Genomic DNA, 13,130 nt, shown 5'->3' on the forward strand with positions numbered 1-13,130 from the left:
GGGCAACTTGTTCCAGTGCCTCAGCACCCTCTTAGTACAGAATTTCTTCCTAATATCTAGCCTAAATCTCCCTTCTGCTGAAGTGTTGCTCTTTCACAATCTCTTGGACTTATGGTGTGCAGCTACCTCTTTCGTTTCCTTCCACTTTCTTCCAAGTTGCATATTTCTCTCTTGAAGTCAAGCGCTATCCCACTCTCACTTTTCCAGGTCCTTGGACAAGGCATCTTGCCACCCCTCCTTCACCAAAACTCACACCCCAAATGACATGCTCAATTTCTGGAGTAAAATGTCAGATCAAAATGTCTTTTCATCAAGTCGTGTGTACTGGCAATGCATCAGAACTGGCAAGGGAGTTGTGGCTGAGGCCACTCTCCATTGGCAAGAGGAAGGATGTTCTTCTGTATTACACATCCCCCAGGTAATTCAGGTCACTGTGGGAACTCATCTATAGCCAAGGGAGAACTTGTCCTGGTATTGGTAGGAAGTCTGGGGCCAGCCAGGCCACAGTATGCCCCAGACAATCAATACTTTGAGCCAAGAAAAATAAAAAAAATATTGCCAGGATCTTCTGCACACCCCTCCCCAGCAGAGGTGTGTGCAAGTACAAACGTGGTGCGCCTACCAAGCAAAAGGTGCAGTTAGGCTGTTATACAAGAGTTTATTGCAATTTCTGGTCACAGAGGGCAGACAGAATTTAAACAGTGATTTTTTTAACTCATTAAATTGGTGCAGAAAAGGGTGATAAGAGATATTTTTAAAAAGGGAAGAGGAGAGCAGCACACTTCACCCAAAACTCATGCCACTGAGATTGTGGGAACAAATGTTTCCTTCACCCTAGGCCAACGTGTAATCTATTCATGAGTTTTTATCCATCAGATTGACAATCTGTCTGTACATGCGCTGCGGGGCATCCTTACCCCAGTGGTGGTCAAAGTGGTTCCAGTCAGGGAAGTGTTCATGGTGGATGATATTGGTGATACGGAAGAGCAAGCGGCTGGTCTCTAAAGGCGGGTTCACCCAGTCCTGCCCACCACTCCACAGTGCAGTCGGCACTGTCATGTCTTCTATCCTGTAGAAGGGAGGGGTCGTCTGGGGGAAATGTGGCAGTTATTCATTGGCTCTGGCATTAATAATGCTAATAGATACTAATAGATGTGACTTACTGTGTCTAACATCCTAGAAGACTCTAGCCACATCAGCCACTGGAGTATGCAACCCTCATCCCACACAGCCAGCCTCATCCTCTTCATCCACAAGCTCCTACCTACCTGGTTGTACTTCTCCTGATTCTTCTCCCTGTAGTCAAACTGTTTGAACTCCCCGGTTTTGGCAGTCTGAAGCAGAAAGTGTTAAGAATCATGATCATGGAATAATTGAATCATAGAATCATTGAATGGTTTGAGTTGGAAGGGACCTTAAAGCCCATCCAATTCCAACCCTCCTGCTGTGGGCAGGGTTGCCACCCACTAAATCATGTTGCCCAAAGCCCCATCCTACCTGGCCTTCAGCATCTCCAGAGATGGGGGTCCACAGCTTCTCTGGAGAGCCTGTGCCAGTGCTTCACCACCCTCTGAGTAAAGAATTTCCTCCTAACATATATTCTAAACCTGCCCTCTTTTCATTTTACATCCTTCCCTCTTGTCCTATCACTATAAGACTGTGTAGAAAGTCAGTCTCCCTCCTTTTAAGTACGGGACGGCTGCTTTCCTCCTGGAGCTTTTCTGTTCTCTGGGCTCAACAAGCTCATCTCCCTCAACTTTTCCACAGGTGCTCCAGTCCTCACATCGTCTTCACAGCCCTCCTCTGGACCCCTCCAACAGCTCTGCGTCTTTCTTGTGCAGGGGGCCCCCGGCCTGGGTGCAGTACTCCAGATGGAGCCTCACGAGGGCAGAGCAGAGAGGGATATAGTTGGCCTTCCAGGCTGCAAGCCCCACCAGGATCCCCAAGTCTTTCTCCACAGGGCTGCTCTGCTGTTTTTAATGAGTCCTTCTCCCTGAGAAGGGGAGAAGTGCAACACTTTGCACTTGGCCTTGTTGAACCTCATTAGATTCACGTGGGCCCACTTCTCAAACTTGTTTGGGTCCCTTAGGATGGCATCCCTTTTTTTCTGCACCACTCAGCTTAGTGTCATCAGCAAACTTACTAAGGATGCACTCAGTCCCACTATGTCATTTATGAAGATGTTGAAAGGCAGCAGTCTAAGATGGACCCCTGGGGGGCACCACTCTTCACAAATTTCCACCTGGACATAGAGCCATTCACCACAACACTCTGGCTATGACCACCCAAAGAATTTTTGTTTCACTGAATAGTCCAGCCTTCAAATCCATATCTTTGCAATTTAGAGATAAGAATGTGATGTGGGACCATATGAAAGGCCTTGCAGAAATCCAGGTCCATGACATCACTTGCTCTTCCTTTGTCTACTGGTGCTGTCACTCCATCACAGGAGGCCACAATACTGGTCAGGTACTATCTGCCCTTAGTGAAGCCATGCTAGCTGTCTCAGATCATGTCTTCACCTTGCATGTGCTTTAAGAACTCAGATTAACAAGCACCCTGGATCAAGCACACCGGAGCAAAGAGAGCATCCCAAAAATACCTCCATAGGGTGCTTACCCAGGACTGTACCAGACTTCTTCACTGTAATCTACTACACTTTGGTGTAGTAATATCAAATTACTTTTGTTGGCTTTGGCACACTCTATTTCCTTATCTGCTTCTAGGGTGAATGAAGCAACATTTTAAAATACCGTATTCATAGATTAAAAGACATTTGTTATAGTCATTATAAAATCAGAGTATCTACCTGTCCCCAGTGGAGAAGAGTTTTTACTGATGTATAGTCTGGAAAATGAGCAAGGTATACATCCAGTCGACTCTGAAGAAAAAAAGGAAGTATTTTCAAAGTGATTTCAGAATGATGAAAATCATCATCATAATAAAATCTGTCTTGTAACTGCTATATAATTTTTACATGTGAAAGTAGCTCTACTCTATTCAGAGATGAGTAGCTGCTTTTAAAGATATGTCATAAACCATCACTTTAAAATGTAGATACAACCAGTCCAGTAAGTTTTTTTTTTTCTGCAAACATGTCACAGGCCAGCAGAAAATAAGGTAGGAGTTACCTTGCCTTTGCAGACAAAACCACTAATGATTCTTACCTACAGCAGCACTTTTTGGGCTTAACACCCTGACACAGCGAACAGTGCTGAAGGAAACCTCCAAATAACCACTGCCTTGAACACTGATATTTACACCTTACTTTTTTGTTTGTTTTGGTTTATACTTATTACTGTATTGCTAATTATGCAGATCATGCACTCAAGTGTACGTTCTTCTTACAACAAGAAAGATGTTTTTGTTTGGTGCATCTTTACTTCTGCCATGCAGAGAATATTTACTCCACAGCATCTAGGTAAAACACTTACACTCAGGGCAGGCTAGGAGAAAATCACCTGGCAGTGCTTTCCAGGAATGAGCAAACCCTGGTTTTTGAATCTCAGAATCTGTTTCCATTTGTCTAGGGAAAGCTCAGGGAAATTGGAAATGGAGTGTGTGTCACTGTGACCTAGAGAAACTGATACACCTACTACATTCAAGTTCTTCTTGTTGTATCCACCAATAAGGAAGATCTCATTTTCACAGACTTCAGTTACTAGCATGTTGCTGCATGTCTTAGCAAGAATGGCTCTCTCCTTCCTTCCCACCAGGGTCAGTTGTTTTGTTCCAAATATTGTCTGCAAGAGTGGAAGAAACAAGTCACTGCATCTCCTGCAACATTCATCCTCTCTTCATAGGAACCTCTTGACCTCAGTCAGCATTGTGAGGTAGCTACTCGGTAAGGTTGGGGACACATTTGAGCCAGCCAGCTCATGAGCAGGCTTCCCCATGGTCACATCTGAGCCTCAGAACAGCATGAAGCCATCACTGTCCTTTCCACCTCATGCTGTTGTCCCCACTGTCTTGGTGTTCCAAAAGTTCCGCCTGAGATAACCAGACTAACACAATTCATCTTCCTCTCTGTTTAAAACCAAGAATGATGGACAAGAACGGGTTTAGAGTAAAACCTGTGCATGTTCAACTGGAGACAGGAACAGCCCTGCTGTTTGGGATCTTCAAGGCCAGGCGCAGGTGTAGTTTCATTGAATGACAGCTGGAGAGCTATCACGACACAAAGGATGTGACTTACCCAAATCACTTAAATTTAATTAATTCTTTGGGAAAATGCATGGGAATAGCAAAAAAATATTACCATACCTTCAACAGTGCATCTGGTAAAAATGCAATCTTTAACACAGGGCCTTTAACATGATGAAAAGTGTAAAGAGGAGCCAAAGCAAAGAACAGCTTGATTTTCTCAGCCAGGTGTGGCATGCTCGAAAATGCGATGAAACCTGAAAAACAGCAAGAGATCACAACAATAACCCCAGCAGCAACAATAATGCCATATATGTCACAATGCCTAGTTTGACTGAGGATATCTCTGACCTGGGAACCTGGAACCTTGTTGAAAATCTTTTTTTTTTTTTTTTCTTTTTTTTTCTTTTTTTTTTGTGTGTGTTAGAAAATGAGCCTTCAGAAGGAGATTTGACTAGCAGCTCAGAGCTGCGGTAGGTGGGAACAGGTGATCTTTTCCTCTGAAAAAATGAACTTCTGCTAGAAGAGAAGGGGAAGGGGAGCATATCTAAAGCTAGAATAAGGCATAACACATAGTAAACTCTTTGCACATCCAGCTCCTTGTTCCCACTCACCCAGAGAGTTGCCCTGAGCATGACCAATGTAGAAAAGCTTCTCCTGCCCTGTGTGCTGCAGGATGAAATTCACCATGGCTGGGACATCATACATAGCCATCTCATGGAAGCTGGAAAGCAAAAGAGGGGCTGGAGAGGATGCCCATTTCCCACTCTCCATCTGTCTGCAACTTCCCAAGGATTTGGGGTGGGTAACACCAGCAGCCCTGATTCCTGGCCCAATCCTCATGCTCTTCCTCACCTGAAGTCCCAAAACTCCTCCTGGTCGACAGAGAGGTTCAGGTGCCGTTGGGACCAGCTGTTGCCCCGGCAGTTTCCAATCCATACGTCATACCCTGCATCCGCCAGGATGAAGCCCAGGCTGCTATCAGGGAGATTGTCCACCCAGTCACCACCATCTAAGCTGAACCCATGCACTATCAGCACAGGTGACCTGGATCCTGAATGAGAAAAAATCAGATACTTTACACAAGAAAATCCCTTCCTCGATGGAAAGAAAATATCCTCACGGATCTCAGTGAATATTTGAGATCTCTGCCTCTGAGATGTCAGGAAACCCTGATCCAGGGCTGAGGGTTTGCCCCAGGAAAGTATGCTTTGCACAACTTTCCTCCTGTACATAGTCTTGTCTCTGAACAGGTTCATAACTGTGCTATTTGCCTAGTGAAATCAACCTCACCCGAGCCCCCAGTGTTGCCTCTGCCATGGGGAATCCGGTTCACACTGAGGAAATAGCCATCATCAGTCAGCACATCATACTCCTCACTGGGGTACCCGTGGAAGTGGATCTTCTCACTCTGCAGGGACAGAAGGGCAGTGGAAGAGGTGACCTGCTGCTGTCCAACATGCTGAGGCTGACATGGTCACAACATGCCATCGTGGCCCGGTGCCACCTTCACATGCACCGACAGACCCATCCATTCTGGAGGACCACCAGAGAGTAGCCAACTTCATGCAGAAGGCATGAAGTGAGAAATACCAGCAGAAAAATCAGAAAAACTTGCTTCTGGACAACATCCCATGTTCTTCCCAACAAGGCTGACAGCAGGCAGAGAACAGGGTATCTTGGGGAGGACTCTTTCCTGCGGCACTTACAATGTTCATGAACTGCTCAGGGTTTTCATGGCTCAGTGCTCCACGTGGGATGGCATCAGCCAGCTCCTGGACCAGGCCCAGGGCCACCAACAGCAGCCACATCTCTCTTCTCTGTCACACCTAGGGGAATGGGGCTGGTGTGAACAAGATGGAGTACTAGGGGCACCGTCAAACATTGCCTGAGTGTCCCCAGGGGATGAAGGGGACACATGAAGGCAGGAGGCCACAGCCACACCCATCATGGCTGACTGAGGTCTCTACACCTAACTACAGCCTTGCCAATGTAGAATGTTGTCAGCATAAGTCTGAGGGCCACATCCATTACTGCTAGCTAGTACCCAGCTTTGTGTTTGTGCAGGTGTATTAGTGTGTCGGTGTTGCTGCTCACCAAACCCCAGGTTTCAGTGCTTCCCAAACCAGGCCCTGCCCAGGGGAGTCAAAGACAGACCATATTACTGAAATAGGTACCTCAGGATCACAAGGAGCGAGAAGCCTGGCCTGCATAGAAATTAGCAGATGTCAGGCGAGTCCTCCCCCACAGGTTATAACAATATCTTCTCAGCACTATTGTCCTGTTGCAAAACTCACCCCAGGTTTTCATTCCAGTTGTATTTTCCTGCTGCACATCCTACTTAGGAAACAGTTTCTTTCCCTTTTTGGGGTGGGCAGAATTGTTTGTAATCAACTTATTGTAGCATTTTCTTATAAAAATAGTAAAATGTGGCAGTGAATGAGAAGCAGTGCTTACCCCTTGTCCGTTGAGTTTGAGGTACTGCAACATCATTTATTTACCTTTAAATGATGATTATTTTTTTTGTAGCCATTGCCATTAAGATGGCTACTAAACTGCCAAAGACCAGCAAGGCTGCTTCAGAGATGCTGTGCCAAGAGAGCCTGCTTTTCTACATTTGTCAGAAAGATTCCCTTGCCTGTCCAGAAGAGCTGTAAGCCCTGTACTGGCCAGCCAATCTGAGGCTGATGAAGAAGAAGTAGGTGCTGTAATGAGGAAGTTATGCAGGAAGTTCAGACTGCATGCAACAGTGTAGGACATGCAAGCTGCCTTGGGACAAGGTAACAGGGAAGGAGGGATCTACATTTTAGTTTCCAAGGCTTGGCTGTACACAGGCTGGTCTGATCTAACACAGGGGATGGTCAACTTATAGTATTTGGACCAAAAACTTGCAGAAGTCCCCTCCAAAATGCAGCGGCCCATCTCCTCACCCAGCTGAGCAGTGGGTTCTGTCAGTAGGAAGAAGCACTAAGATGTTGCATACATCCTGGAGGACGTGACTGAAGGCTCTGCTTTCCAAGTCAACATTATTTAAATATTACACCTCGATAGCTCAGACCTAGAACAAGCTCTGACTAAAAGCCCACAAGTGTCAGTGAGAGCACTGGCACTCTGCCATTTACCCATTTATGTTTAGCAACTTGTCCTGCCATCCCAAGAGATCAAACCTCTGTGCCAAAGGAGGAAGGAAAGAGATTAGTCACTGTGCATACCTGTAGCATTCAGCATGTTCATTAATAGGCAGTAGGGTTTCAGAATACGTACAGGGTATGATCACATACGGCCCAAATGAAATGATGGTCCACATCTCCTGCATGCAAGGCATCTAATTTTCATCAGTATTCCTAGAAAATACCCCAGGTACTAGAGTGCATTCCAGAGCCAGCCTGCAGCAGAGCATCCCCTGCTCCCATCAGCAGAGCACTCCCATCAGATCCCATTTCATCTTCTTTGGAGCTTCTGCAGCACCTAAAAGCACTTCTGAGCTCAGACCCCAGATATTGTGGGTCCATTAACCCAGCTGTGAGTCCTGCCAGTGTTCACCCGCCAGCACTAAACAAAAGAGTCTACTAGAAAACACCAACAGCCCACACATTTGACAAAAGCCCAGCAGTGCCCTTCTCAGAAGAGAGACCATAACACAAGCAGGATCCAACAAAGCCAAAGCTATTGATGAGGAGACACATACATGCCCTCAGAAGGGACAGAGAATCGGAGAAATGTCCAACCAGAGCCATGAGGTTTGCGTTACTCCCTAAGCTCACTGCAGCAGAGCTGATGCTCACAAAACCCACAATGCTCAGATGCAGAACTGCAAAGCAGACTCTCTACAGGAAACTGCTACAGAGACCAAAATGCTCCATTTCTTGATGTGTGTCTCTAGAAGCAGAAATGAATAGCTGGAGCAACAAAGAACACCTTTTGACTCCGTTGGAAACATTTCTTTCAGCAACAGCATGAGCTAGAAGGAAAGTACACGATTCAGCTCAACCTGACCTTCCGCTTCAGGCCCGTCCGTGCAGCTGGGAAGGACAATGACAACAAGTGAGCTGGTTACCTTGGCTTATAAAGGCACACACAGAGGCTGAGGTTTGTCCATCACGGACACGAAACCTGACCTCTCTGCAATCACACTGCCTGCTCTTCCCCTCCAGGATAATTCAGGAAGGGTGTTTTGAACCTCAAAGAGGGCAAGAGCAAAGCATTCCATTTTGAAAGGAGATAACGAGTTGTTGGGTAACGAGCACATCATCCAGAATATCCACATCTGACAACTGCGTTTTTTTGCATACCTCTGCATATGGATTGCAGCCTCCTCTTCTGTAATCTGAAGGGCAACGTGTTCCAGTGTTGACAAATGTGTTCACCTGTATCTTCCCTACCTTCGATACTCCTTGGTAACACTTGCCAGCACTGCATGCCAGCAGCAGGCAAAGGCTGATGACATTGCCTAGAGAAAGTAATACAACTGTGCCTAGGTCAAAAGGAAAGAGGCTTACCCTGCAAAGAATAAATACGTAATGTTGACAGACAGACTGGCATGGAAATCCAGAGGACAAAGTAAATCTCATGTACACTGCATGACCATCAGCTCTCTGTAGATTCCTACAATTAGACATCTTCCTGTCCTACCATTTCTTCTACCAGGAGATCAGTGGTGCAGGAAGGAAACTCTGGGATCTCCAGCCCAGCTTCCTGCTTGACACCATGGGGTTCTGGCTAGGGGTGGATCTGCATGACTGCAGAGCAGCAAAACCAGGGGAATGAAAACAAGCAGAACCAGTCCAGCACTTGGTATAATCATCCCTGAGCAAGCAGTTAATGCATTAAGAGTTTCTAGTCTATACTGCATTTCTCCTCTGTGGTACTTGCTGAGATTGAAGTACTGGTTATCCCATCCAGGTGCATCTTCAGAGTAGAACTGAGTCCCCTTCCACTTGCTGAGAAGTGGAGAAAGTCAGTGTGGGAACTTCAGAAATCCAGATCCTCATGCCATGGACCCTCAAGAGCTTACTGCAAAAGCAGCTGCCCACTGGAAATGAGGACTTGAGGCCAGGGCTGCACTTCGCTTTCTTTACCAGCTTCTGCAGTAATATTATTTTTTATTTATTTCTGATGTACACAATATCTTCTCCTGGGAACTCTTTTGGCCAAAGCTGGTAGACACCTGCCCATTTGACGTAGTAAAATCCACTGTCAGATTTGGATTTTCATTTCAGACATTAGTTAAGAATGGTTCCTCCTGACTGTAGATTGCGCAAGTCCCAGGAGTCACCAGTCTGATGGAGGACTCCCAGTTAGTGATTCGATCTGAACAAACAACCACTGTGTTTTGCCAACAGTAGGTCTCCACAGAAGGTCATGCCTTTGCAAGGAGCTTCAATATGCATTCCTGGGCTCTTGGGGGTTTTGCGTTGTCCTGGTCACCCTGTGACAGCTCCTTTCCCATTTAACCTTTCCTGTCCTACACCAGTTGTCCTCTGAGTTCCAACTTGTGAGCATTAAGTATTTGTTCCAGGAGGTTATTCAAGCACAGTCACGTGCCACACGAGAGCCAAGAAGCTACTTGGAGTGGAGATTTCTGGCAAGGGATGTAGCAGAAGATTGTCCGCTCAATCTTCAAGACTAAGCTTCCTCTGGGAGAAAAAAATAGCATCTTCTCCCTCATCTCAAGGTGTTGAGCAAGACGTGGAAATGGTAGGAAAACTATGGGAATTTTGGAGAGGCTTGAATAGGACACACAGAAGATAATTTTTTGTTGAATTATGATGCCAACACAAACTCCATCATCCTTCCTGAGAACCCAAGCAATCCATTCCCATATAGCAGGAGGATCTCACTGTTAAGAGCTGAGTTTGTTCAATGCTCTCAAAGCAGTTGGTGTTGCTCTCCAGCTTGCTCTCCAGGCCATGGAGATCTCCTGCCTTAGTCTTCTGTAGACCAAGCATATCCACAGACCTGGAAGGACAGTGTCACATTGGTTGGAGGAGATCAAGTAGATCAATCCAGCACAACAGAAGACATAATGGGGCACAAGTGCTTCTCACTTTTTTGGTGCTGTATCACCACCTTTTCTTAGCATATTTCTTTGTCAAAGTTAACCCATGGATGAACCCATGCTTATTGTGGTTTTCATAGGCAGAATTATTGTTTGTTTTCTTAAACTGAAACACTTGTGTGAAATAGCAGGATGTGACACTAGCAAGAGCTTTGTTTAATTACAAGTCCTTTTCCCCACAGTCAACCAAGGTCCTGGAGGAAGTGGCCTGGTTTGGTAACACGTGGTTTCTTGGAGCACAAATGTCAGGACTCAGACCAGGCTGACAGAAGTCTGAGCAATCTGAACAGCAGAGTTTATTTATCTGCAAGCTTGTTTCGTAGTCTTTTTCCAAACTCTGTTACAGAGGCTTGTGTAAACCAGAGCATGTATCTCCAGTACTTCTGGTGGATAGAGCAAATTCAGCAGAGTATGTTTAGCACAAGATGTACAAATTATTTGCAGGAACTCGGACACCTACAAACACCTCTGCTCGTGACTTCACTGCCCTCTGCATTCCTATTCAGTCCATATGGCCATGTTTGCAGCCTCTCCTGCATAGAGAATGACTACATGGTGGTAGCAAAATACCAACCTAGGAATGCCAGTGCAAGGAGCCCTGGCCTCAAATAAACTTTCAAACTTGGACCTGACAAAGCAGGAAAGGAGAGTTAAAAAAATACTGAGAAGTGCCACATAGTTAAATAATATTTGATTATCAACTGTATCATCCAAGGCTCCTTTTATGCAAGACATTGTTACCTTGCACTGAAAGTCTTAACCAGAGTTACCCAAGAAGAATGTAGATACAAGTAAAAGGTTAAGAAGTGGCAGGGAAAGCCACTGGCATGCAATTGCTGGAGCATAAGATATTTGAGATATTACTGGATATTAAGAAGGGGAAACTTTTGCAACGGCTTCCCATGTGGGACAAGCTACTTCTGTACAGAGCAGAGAGTCTAATGACTTCTAATGATCCTACAGTGTAACAGGAATGGTATTTCCTGCCTCAACACCTCTCAAATGTCCCAAGAAAGGTCATCATAATGAACCACCTTTTGCCCAGTGACCTGCAGGATAAGATCAGCAGTTGGTGAAAGGCCCAGAAATACATCTGGATTTTAGTGGGGAAAATCTTAGTAAATGCAATCAAGCAATGGAACAAGTCCTGGATGTCCATTTGTGAAGATGCTTAAAACTGGGCAGGACAAAGTATGGAATAGCCTAATCTGGCTAGAAAATTGCCCTGCTTTGAGACTAGCTGGAGACCTACAGGGGTCTGTTCAACCTAACCTGTTGAAACACAGCAGGAGGTACTCCCCAAGTCATGATCGACTCACAAATCATTGGACCAAAAGACCACAGATGAGCAAGCCTCTGAGCAGAAGCTTTGGTGGGACAGCACGGATGAGTGTGTCAGGAGCTCTGCAAGGTGGGGACATCTCTGTGCACAGAGGGTTCTCTCCAGACACCATCCAGGGAGACAGGACCAGAGATGCTGCTTTTCTGGTCTGTAGAAATGAAACAAAAGAGAGAAGGGCTATGAGGCCAGAGTAGAGGGATCAGGTGCATTACCTGTGAACCTGTGAATGGGTTTCCCATTTGTCTTTCCTCCTGAGATCTTCTGCACCTGTCAGTGCCCGTTTGTGCAGAGAAAACATTACATTTTGTCTTCTCTCTCCATAAACTGCAGGAATTTCTTCCTTCAAGCATACAATCTGAGTAACATTGTGTGTGTCTGGTGGGGCTCTGCACACTCATCAATATCTGGTAGTGCTTCCGGTCATTCAAAAGTGGTGGTCATTCCTCACAGCTCCCCAAAACCTTCAGGGCAGCCTAAGGTGCCCATGTCTGCTGAGACCTACATTTGATTCGTGGATGGTATCACTCTTGAATTCCCTGTCTTTTGCCCTTGACCCCATTCCCATGCTGGCTCATCATAAAGCCTCACAAGAGCTCATCTTAACACTTCTTTCCAAAGTTTCAGAAGTCTCCAGAAGCCTGTGTAGGGCAGGGAGATCCCTTTCACTAAAGACTGGTCCAATGAGGGCCCATTACAACCCGTCTATTCCAATAAAACACTCTAGCATCAGGTCCAAAGGATGCTGCCTTCTTTTGTTCTAAGACCAAGAAGAGTGACACTCAAGAAAGGGCTGGACAGCTAAGGCAGATCAGCACTTGGATGAGATGCTGGAAAGCACAACTGTCAACTCTCACCTACAGGAACCAGTTCCTTGGCATGTTGCTCATTGGGAAGGATCTCTTGGAACCCTGGAGCTGGTATCAAAGTTGGTATCAAGTAGCTGGTAGTGCTAGGCACCTTCAGGCACAAGAAAGCTGCCTCTGTCCCACCACTCTCCCTGCTCTCTGTTCATGGCACAGCCAAGACCATGCTGAGACCAGTCCTCTTGTGATGCCCGTGGATCTCTGCTCCAGCCTCCAGAGCCCTCACATTGTTTCCACTACTCCACCAACATGGTTTGATGATCTGATACTAATCCAGTCACACCTCAAAACCTTATCCCCTCCTTTTCACAACACTGAGCCTGCAATGGCTACCACGAGGCCCCCTCAGCCTGCTCTGCTCATTGAGAACAGCTCTGTTGAGAAGGACCTACGGGTCCAATGGGTCCAATGGTCCAATGGTCCATAACATGAGCCAGCAGTGTGTGCTTGCAGCCCACACAGCCAACTGTATCTGGGTGCCACCAGAAGAAGTGGGGCCAGCGAAGCAAGGGAGGGGACTGTCCCTCTCTACTCCTGTGAGGCCTCGTCTGAAGTACTGAAGTATCCAAGTCTGGCGCCCCCAGCACATTTTCCCCCAGAGGAAAATGTTTCCTCTGGCACACATTTTCCAGAGGAAATCCACAAAGATGGTCAGAGGACTGGAGCACCTCCCCCATGAATAAAGGTTGACAGACCCGGGTTTGTTCAGCTTGGAGAAGAGAGA

At 46.2% G+C, this 13,130-nt stretch overlaps 1 protein-coding gene across 1 annotated transcript; it reads right to left on the reverse strand.

Moving 5' to 3' along the window:
* Positions 1 to 675: 675 nt before the first annotated feature.
* Positions 676 to 6,230, reverse strand: LOC100544185 (lipase member M-like). Its single transcript, XM_010714155.3, has 9 exons — positions 5,853 to 6,230; positions 5,437 to 5,554; positions 4,999 to 5,197; positions 4,758 to 4,867; positions 4,264 to 4,400; positions 3,597 to 3,743; positions 2,810 to 2,881; positions 1,269 to 1,334; positions 676 to 1,089 (listed from the first exon to the last, which is right to left on the reverse strand). Exons 1-9 carry the CDS (start codon positions 5,952 to 5,954, stop codon positions 856 to 858), a joined length of 1,185 nt encoding a protein of 394 aa, XP_010712457.1. The 5' UTR covers positions 5,955 to 6,230; the 3' UTR covers positions 676 to 855.
* Between the last annotated feature and the right edge of the window lie 6,900 nt (positions 6,231 to 13,130).

The sequence above is a fragment of the Meleagris gallopavo genome, chromosome 8 (genome assembly GCF_905368555.1).
Source record: "Meleagris gallopavo chromosome 8, MGAL_WU_HG_1.1, whole genome shotgun sequence".
In the NCBI taxonomy this organism is placed as follows: Eukaryota; Metazoa; Chordata; class Aves; order Galliformes; family Phasianidae; genus Meleagris; species Meleagris gallopavo.